At 40.4% G+C, this 9,778-nt stretch overlaps 1 protein-coding gene across 1 annotated transcript; it reads right to left on the bottom strand.

The window, feature by feature from the left end:
* Nucleotides 1-761: 761 nt before the first annotated feature.
* Nucleotides 762-1,663, bottom strand: LOC113472293. Its single transcript, XM_026831976.1, has 3 exons — nucleotides 1,600-1,663; nucleotides 1,071-1,397; nucleotides 762-905 (listed from the first exon to the last, which is right to left on the bottom strand). Exons 1-3 carry the CDS (start codon nucleotides 1,622-1,624, stop codon nucleotides 802-804), a joined length of 456 nt encoding a protein of 151 aa, XP_026687777.1. The 5' UTR covers nucleotides 1,625-1,663; the 3' UTR covers nucleotides 762-801.
* Nucleotides 1,664-9,778: the final 8,115 nt, after the last annotated feature.

Below are 9,778 nucleotides of genomic sequence, written 5' to 3'. Positions count from 1 at the left end.
AGGATGACGTAAGTATGTCATTTAAATATTCCTCCCTTGTTATTTTATTGATTGTAGGTAAGAACTCGTTACCGTATAAAGTGTTTAGATATAACGTATTCGTGGCATTTTTCTTCTTTACACAAATGTTCATATCTCCTATCATAATCACACTATCTGTTTTCTTAGTTGCATTTCGAAGCCACCAATCAGTTTCCATTATAAAGTTCTTAATGTCATTGTTTGGAGGACGATAAATCGCTATTATTATATATACCCTTTTATTCTTTATGTTTTTGATTTTAATATTGATGTTCTCGGATTCTTCAAAAGAGTAATTTATTTGTTCCGCGTAGAATGTATCTTTATAAAATAAGATAATACCTCCTCCCCTTCTGTGTTTTCTACATTTTACCACTTTTAAAAAGTTTTGTATATTATAGACAGAGGCTTCTACCTCGTTTACATTTACTTCAGTCAATACTACTATATCAATCTTATGTAGATAAGGTTTTATATTTGCTAATAATGTTTCCCAGTTTGATCTCAAACTTCTTATGTTGATATGAATACAGGTAAGTTCATTGTTATCTTTTAAAGTCTTATTCCAGTCTTCTAAACTGTTATGTTCATAGGCATTGTATTTTATATTTTTAATTTTATTAATAAGAAAATGATTTCTGTTCATTTATGAGGAACTGTTATGTTCATAGGCATTGTATTTTATATTTTTAATTTTATTAATAAGAAAATGATTTCTGTTCATTTATGAGGTTTTTTTTTTTATATTCTTCAGGTTATTCAAGTTGCTACTAGGTATATCTATATTTTGCCCAGATCCTCAAGGCATGAAATACAGATAACTTTCGCTCCAGTGGTTTTCTTCATTAGAATTTGGCCGTTTCTCACCCATAGATGTTCGTAGCCTTTGTCTTTCCTAATTTTCTTTGCTTCATATAAAATTCTTTTCATGTATGGTGTTAAATATTCGTTGATAAAAATTGGATGGGCTGGTCCTGAGTGTTGAATTACATCAGATGATGTTAATTTTGGTTTAGTTCTTCTCAGGTGTTCCAAAACATTATCGTAGCCTTTGTCTTTCCTAATTTTCTTTGCTTCATATAAAATTCTTTTCATGTATGGTGTTAAATATTCGTTGATAAAAATTGGATAGGCTGGTCCTGAGTGTTGAATTACATCAGATGATGTTAATTTTGGTTTAGTTCTTCTCAGGTGTTCCAAAACATTGTCTCGAATTTCCTTACTTTCCAAAGTTATTACCAGACTTTTCACCACTGGTGAGTTCCCAGCTCCCCGGGGTTTAGTCATTTTTTCCACCTCATATTTACCATTATTTATTATTGTCTTCACTTCAGTTTTTTCCAGAAGTACATCCGTAAATGTTTTACAGTCTATACCTGGAGCTATTCCTGATATTTCCATTTTTTATTGTTAGCCTCTTGGGCCTTTTCTTGTACTAACTTTTCTAAGTTTTTTATTTTAGTTTTCAGTTCCTCATTCTGTACTTTCAATTTCTCTTGAGTTTTCTCCATTTCCACTGATTTTTTCTGTATGTTAGACACCTTTTTCTGCATTTCATCCATTGTTTACAGTCTATACCTGGAGCTATTCCTGATATTTCCATTTTTTTATTGTTAGCCTCTTGGGCCTTTTCTTGTACTAACTTTTCGGGAACCCAACCCCCCCCCCCCCCCCCCCCCAATAAATACGGCCCTGGAACCTACATACTGTGAACCTGGGCCTTTTTACAAAAGTAGGTACCTACCTGGATTGCAAAGGTACCTATGCCTAGGTACACAAGAGTAAAATAGGGACTTCATACTTTGTAAGCTGTAGGTATGTACCTAAGCCTAATATGAACCAAAAGCACTGCATAATAATGAATATATCCTATCCCATCCTAAATAATACGTACCTATCCTTTTTCTCATCCTCCAGCCTATGCCCCTATGGGTAAAAGGTTCGCTTTCTAGGACTATTTGCAATTTTTCCTTTTAGCGTGTGCATCTCTATTTAAGTGTAGGAGAGGGGAAGGAGGGAAGGGAGAATGGAGCAGTTGCAAGTGGGTAAAAATTATTAATAAATGTAAATGGTCGATTCCTACGTAAAGAGAAGTGAAAAATCCAAATCTGAGTCAAAACTCCGAAAAAATAACTGTAAAAGGTCGAAAATTTTTTACCAATTACGGACGGAATCCTACAACCATAGCCAAAAGAGGACAAGACTGCTTTCTGTTACTTTTCATCAAGCAACCTTTGGGGCAGAGTGGGTATTACACTCGACTTGTACGCTTTGCCGGAGGTCCCCAGTTCGATTCCCGGAGGGATCGAAGATTCTCTGTGAGAGTCGAAGTTTTTATGGCTCTTGGAGCTCAGGATGTTCTCAGACCCTTGAGAACATTGGATAATTGAGTAGCTACTTTAATGGAGTAGCGACCAGTGTCGGAATTATCAGTGTAAAAAGATTGACAATAAATTTTGGAATTGGGAAACAATATGTTGTGAAGTGCCTACTTAGTACTGTTGTGATACCCACAAAAGTTTTAAAGACGCTGACTGCTTCACCACACATCGGTAATCCTTTTTCACTTTCTAAAACAATTACTTCTAACAATACTCCATAACTTTTCATCTTCAGCGTTACGTCACACTAATTAAAATGGAGAAGCCAATTAAAATTGTACAATGGCTAATTAAAATTCCAGAGAAACAAACTCGGGACTACGTAAACGTAACTTTGATCAGGGCCGTAAGGAGTCTGACTGGACCCAAGGTAGATTCGCACATTGAGTTGAGATCTGAGAACAAACTAGCGTAGCAGAAGCCCAATGGAGTGACTGGGTACCGGAACTCGAATATAAAAGGAAGCTTGACACAGACACTTTTATATAGCATTCTAACACCCTAAATCAGGGGAAGTAACCCAACAGGTAAAGAGTTCTTCCATGCACCCCCAAGGCTTCTAAAACTTGTGACGCCAAAGAAAACCCTTGACACTGGGTTAATTCTCAGTGGTGAGATCCTGGCCGTAAGTAGTTTAAGCAAAATTAGGAACTGCTGGTTCCGGGCCCTCTTGAGGCGCCTGGGCCGATCGGGACTTGATGGAGCCCCCCTGGGACCGGCCCTGGCTTTAATTATTTCCGATTAGTCTTTGTAGCATAAAGCGCTGGATGTCCTCTCGTCTGTTGATAAATGGCTGACTACCGTTAAGATGTGTGTTAGGTGTGTTTAAAGTACGGTTGACCGAATTCGATCTGAAAGCTGGAAGTAGGTGGTGGAACCCATATAAGGCAGGACTTAAGATCAAAGGATTTCGGTGGACAAAATGGGGGTGATGAATATAAGGGAGGGGGCAAAAAGTTGATGTGGACGTTCTTCAGGTTAAGTCGACTAATGTCGATTGACCATAGAGTGAACGCCGCGCTGTTTTAAGACATATTTAGAATGCCTTAATATTTTGGGAATTTGGATGTGTTACAGGACTCTAAGGTGAAAAGAGTCATGGGCATTCGAGTGCCTTGTCTATTATTTTCATTAGTTACCTTCCTCTCTTAAGAGTCTCAAGTACCTTTTCAGCATTCATCATCTTTGAGCAGACATATACTATTGTACACCCTGTAACGGTTGACCGAATTCGATCTGAAAGCTGGAAGTAGGTGGTGGAACCCATATAAGGCAGGACTTAAGATCAAAGGATTTCGGTGGACAGAATGAGTGGGGGGGATAAATATAGGGGAGGGGGCAAAAAGTTGATGTGGACCGTTCTTCAGGTTAAGTCGACTAATGTCGATTGACCATAGAGTGAACGCCGCGCTGTTTTAAGACATTTAAGATGCCTTAATATTTTGGGAATTTGGACGTGTTATAGGACTCTAAGGTGAAAAGAGTCATGGGCATTCGAGTGCCTTGTTGTCTATTATTTTCATTAGTTACCTTCCTCTCTTAAGAGTCTCAAGTACCTTTTCAGCATTCATCATCTTTGAGTAGACATCATATACTATTATTGTTCTTATAATATAAGATACACCCTGTTTATACACATGCCTTCACAGTTGGAGCAGAAGGTACTAAAACAATCTTCTGACTATCACACGTGCAATAAATCTCTCTCTCTCTCCCTCCCTCTCTATCTGTCTCGTCTTTTCTGTCTTTATCTTTCTCCCCTCCCTCTCTCTCCCTCAGATCCTAATACTTCTCTCTCTCTCTCTCTCTCTCTCTTCATGTCTTTATCCTATCTCTCAATGCAAAATCGTCTATTTCGACCAACTGATTCCTTCGTTCGTTCAGTAATATCTTTCCATCTCCCTTCCACATTATACTACACCTTTATTTCTCATCTCTATCCATGACAAATTTCTCTTAATTGGTACGAGAGAGAGAGAGAGAGAGAGAGAGAGAGAGGGAGGGAGAGAGAGAGAGGGAGAGAGAGAGAGGGAGAGAGAGAGAGGGAGAGAGAAAGAGAGAGAGATAGAGGAGTGGCAAGGAGAGAGAGAGAGAGAGAGAGAGAGAGAGCGAGCTCACTATCTTGCTGGAAATCTTCCACTTTGCGCAAATAATTTGAAAATTGTTTCAGCACATAACAATCATAAATATGTATCATAATAATAGTGTTACTGCGAGGCAGAAATTTAACATGAGAAAGAGATTTTAAATAAAGGAAAGATTTAAAATGAGGAAATTTGAAATGAAGGGATAGATGATATTTCGGGGGAGAGGGGGAGAAAGGGAGAGGAATTTGAAGGAGAGGGAAAGGGAGAAATATTTAGAGAGGGAGAGAAGAGGGATATTTCGGGGGAGAGGGGGAGAAAGGGAGAGGAATTTGAAGGAGAGGGAAAGGGAGAAATATTTAGAGAGGGAGAGAAGAGGGATATTTCGGGGGAGAGGGGGAGAAAGGGAGAGGAATTTGAAGGAGAGGGAAAGGGAGAAATATTTAGAGAGGGAGAGAAGAGGGATATTTCGGGGGAGAGGGGGAGAAAGGGAGAGGAATTTGAAGGAGAGGGAAAGGGAGAAATATTTAGAGAGGGAGAGAAGAGGGATATTTCGGGGGAGAGGGGGAGAAAGGGAGAGGAATTTGAAGGAGAGGGAAAGGGAGAAATATTTAGAGAGGGAGAGAAGAGGGATATTTCGGGGGAGAGGGGGAGAAAGGGAGAGGAATTTGAAGGAGAGGGAAAGGGAGAAATATTTAGAGAGGGAGAGAAGAGGGATATTTCGGGGGAGAGGGGGAGAAAGGGAGAGGAATTTGAAGGAGAGGGAAAGGGAGAAATATTTAGAGAGGGAGAGAAGAGGGATATTTCGGGGGAGAGGGGGAGAAAGGGAGAGGAATTTGAAGGAGAGGGAAAGGGAGAAATATTTAGAGAGGGAGAGAAGAGGGATATTTCGGGGGAGAGGGGGAGAAAGGGAGAGGAATTTGAAGGAGAGGGAAAGGGAGAAATATTTAGAGAGGGAGAGAAGAGGGATATTTCGGGGGAGAGGGGGAGAAAGGGAGAGGAATTTGAAGGAGAGGGAAAGGGAGAAATATTTAGAGAGGGAGAGAAGAGGGATATTTCGGGGGAGAGGGGGAGAAAGGGAGAGGAATTTGAAGGAGAGGGAAAGGGAGAAATATTTAGAGAGGGAGAGAAGAGGGATATTTCGGGGGAGAGGGGGAGAAAGGGAGAGGAATTTGAAGGAGAGGGAAAGGGAGAAATATTTAGAGAGGGAGAGAAGAGGGATATTTCGGGGGAGAGGGGGAGAAAGGGAGAGGAATTTGAAGGAGAGGGAAAGGGAGAAATATTTAGAGAGGGAGAGAAGAGGGATATTTCGGGGGAGAGGGGGAGAAAGGGAGAGGAATTTGAAGGAGAGGGAAAGGGAGAAATATTTAGAGAGGGAGAGAAGAGGGATATTTCGGGGGAGAGGGGGAGAAAGGGAGAGGAATTTGAAGGAGAGGGAAAGGGAGAAATATTTAGAGAGGGAGAGAAGAGGGATATTTCGGGGGAGAGGGGGAGAAAGGGAGAGGAATTTGAAGGAGAGGGAAAGGGAGAAATATTTAGAGAGGGAGAGAAGAGGGATATTTCGGGGGAGAGGGGGAGAAAGGGAGAGGAATTTGAAGGAGAGGGAAAGGGAGAAATATTTAGAGAGGGAGAGAAGAGGGATATTTCGGGGGAGAGGGGGAGAAAGGGAGAGGAATTTGAAGGAGAGGGAAAGGGAGAAATATTTAGAGAGGGAGAGAAGAGGGATATTTCGGGGGAGAGGGGGAGAAAGGGAGAGGAATTTGAAGGAGAGGGAAAGGGAGAAATATTTAGAGAGGGAGAGAAGAGGGATATTTCGGGGGAGAGGGGGAGAAAGGGAGAGGAATTTGAAGGAGAGGGAAAGGGAGAAATATTTAGAGAGGGAGAGAAGAGGGATATTTCGGGGGAGAGGGGGAGAAAGGGAGAGGAATTTGAAGGAGAGGGAAAGGGAGAAATATTTAGAGAGGGAGAGAAGAGGGATATTTCGGGGGAGAGGGGGAGAAAGGGAGAGGAATTTGAAGGAGAGGGAAAGGGAGAAATATTTAGAGAGGGAGAGAAGAGGGATATTTCGGGGGAGAGGGGGAGAAAGGGAGAGGAATTTGAAGGAGAGGGAAAGGGAGAAATATTTAGAGAGGGAGAGAAGAGGGATATTTCGGGGGAGAGGGGGAGAAAGGGAGAGGAATTTGAAGGAGAGGGAAAGGGAGAAATATTTAGAGAGGGAGAGAAGAGGGATATTTCGGGGGAGAGGGGGAGAAAGGGAGAGGAATTTGAAGGAGAGGGAAAGGGAGAAATATTTAGAGAGGGAGAGAAGAGAGATATTTGGGGGAGAGGGAGACAAAGGGAGAGAATTTTAGGGGGAGATACTTTAGACAGAAACACAATTAATTAGAAGTGAAAATATGATGTAATATTTCATACGGTTAGAGATACATGGGAGTGTTACCCATATGAATATATGGAGAGATAATATACAGGGTGTGCCATAAGTTTGTCACCCCTTGAATGTGATGGGAATGCCTCATTGTAGAGTAATGTAGAGGCCTGAACTTCAGCGTGGTTTCTTCAGCCGTTAAACGATTTTTTTTTTTATTAATTTTTCAGGGCTGGCCCTCGTATGGCCGCAATAGGCATAGAATAGAATAGAATATGTTTTATTTGCACATAAAATACATTGAAGTACATTGTACAATGGTCAATTATTTCTATATAAAATTCATATAAGATAATATAAAATTCAAAATAATTTTGTCATGATATTATGGAACAATGAAAGTGTTTTATAATTACTCTTAAAATTACAATTTGTCATACTTATTCTAATATATTATGTATCCTTTGTAAAACCAATAAATTTTGTCATATTACAATAAAACTGATGGAACTTGTCATTTTTCTAATAATTGTCATGATATTAAACAATATAAGTGTCCTATTGTATAAGCAATAAGTTTTGTCATATAATACAATAAAAAAATAAGGAATATGTCATTATTTAAGTAACTTTGTCATGATATAAAACAATATAGGTAAATATACTACAGTTTAAAAGTTTAAAGGCCGCAACTTCTTATTAAAAAACCCCCTCTTATGATGCATTTTTGGAAAGGTTATGATTAACTTAGACTTAGATGAACTTTGCAAAAAGTTCTAATATGTCTCTAGCATGAACCGTTAGAACATGGCGACACATAAAGAAGTTACGAACAGTAAAAGGAATGGCTACACATAAACAAGTTATGAACGCCCTATCACCATAACCTCTCATAATCAAAAGAGTTAAATGCTTTTTATCTGAACTCCCCAACCATGATAAAATTCAGGCCTCTACAATAATGCATTCAAAAGGGGTTCCAAACTTTTTGCGGACCCAGTAACTTTTGGCATGAGTTCTACCCACATACAGGGAGTATGTTAGAAGTTAAGAATAAAGAGGAATGCATAATCCTACACACGGGAATGTGTGTATACAGGGTGACCCCATTCTACTGAAAAAAATGGAGGTATTAAGGACATCGGTAAAAATTCAGATCTAATTTCAAGGGTTTTCGCCCAGTATTTCTTGAACTCTGGATTAACTGAAAACCCTCTGTGGTAAGGCCGGACATTAGTGGTTCACGATCTCAGCTACCGAGTGATCGGCTTGAATTGTGAACAATTGAACACCCTGTATAAATTTCCAAAATCTCTCTATATTTTGCTATGGCTTACATATGTAGGATGAGAATATTAGGCTATTGTGCTATGCTTCTAATGCTGTATTCCCATTCAGCCTTTCACAACTTCTGGAATGCGAAGCACTTTCCCCCCCCCCACTGTCCTCCTCCTCCTCCCCCTATCCCCCCCCACTGTCCATTTGAGCTTTTAAAAGAGGCTTTTCACATTAATACTGTCTGTCCCTCTCTATTTCTCTGTCTTTCCTCTCTCGCTCTCTCTCTTTCTCTCTTCTCTTTTCCAAATATTTTGCAAAATCCTCTCTCCCTCCCTTTCCATAGTTATGCCTACGAACTACGGAGGTACCTCTCTAAAAAGAAGGAAAAGAGGAGGAGGAGAAGTAGGAAAAGAGAAAGGGGAGGAATCTCTCGCTCTCTCTCTTCTCTTTTCCAAATATTTTGCAAAATCCTCTCTCCCTCCCTTTCCATAGTTATGCCTACGCACTACGGAGGTACCTCTCTAAAAAGAAGAAATAGAGAGGAGGAAAAGAGGAGGAGGAGAAGGAGGAAAAGAGAAAGGGGAGAGGAGAAAGAAAATAGAAGGAAGGGGAAGGAAAAAAGAAGGAAGTGAGGAGAAGTAAGGGGAAGAGGAGGGAGAAGTAGGAGGAGAGGAGGGAGGAGGAAAAAAATAACAGAATGGGAGGCAGGAGGAGGGATAGATAGATGACTTAAGAGAAATATTTTCCACTTTATAAAAAAACCCGAAGATATTTCACTGTAAAATCTTCCGAGCGGGGATTTTCAAATAAATAAAATCTTCTAGGAAGCTTTGAAACCAGTGGTGGAGTCTGGAACCATCCTAGCTTTGAGGACATTTATGGCCGATCTTATGACTGAGAGTTAACATAGTGTCAAAGGTTTTATTTTGAGGTCACCCATTTGATTTACACAGGCCAGAGGTCAGTATTTCGTTGCCCATCATCGACAAAATTTGCACCCCCGGTAGATTCGTATTAGCTCAACCTAACTTTTAGGACTGTTTGCCTCAAGCATCAGAGACCTTAGAGTGGGCTTTTTGTGTAAATTTGTGTAGATTTAAATTTGCCCTAATAGGTACCTACTTTGATTGCAATTATTTAAACGGGTTATTTTCTGGTGTTCTCGTGTTGATAAAGCACCTGTTCCCACAGCTGGGAAGTATTATGTCATTTGTGTCTCTTCTCACTCATCTGGTGAGGGACACTGCGGGATTGGTTATCGGCAAGCTACGACACAGAATCGTGAAGAATACGGGTCTGTGTCGTAGCATGCTCATCCCGCCGTCAGTATAATAAAGTCCAAAGTAGCTCAGTTTCACAACTAAGGGCAGCCTCACACTATCAGGTAGACCTGACAGGTACGGCTGAAAGGTCCGTCTATCAGGTCTACCTGATACTTGATGAGCAAACACAATATCAGGTAGACCTGATCAGGTGTACCTGTCATCGGGTCTACCTGATAGTGAGTAGCTCGCCTAAGTCCTATGCACGTTTGTTCATGCACTTCACGCCAAAAATCTACGCCAGTTTACGCCACTGCACTGAGCAGTGAAATAAAATATTCTACGCACATAAGCTAATTTCAGGAGAAAAAATATTCAAATTGT

The sequence above is a fragment of the Diaphorina citri genome, unplaced genomic scaffold (assembly GCF_000475195.1).
Source record: "Diaphorina citri unplaced genomic scaffold, Diaci psyllid genome assembly version 1.1 scaffold4643, whole genome shotgun sequence".
NCBI classification, from domain to species: Eukaryota; Metazoa; Arthropoda; class Insecta; order Hemiptera; family Psyllidae; genus Diaphorina; species Diaphorina citri.
This window is presented reverse-complemented; position numbering and strand designations above follow the sequence as displayed.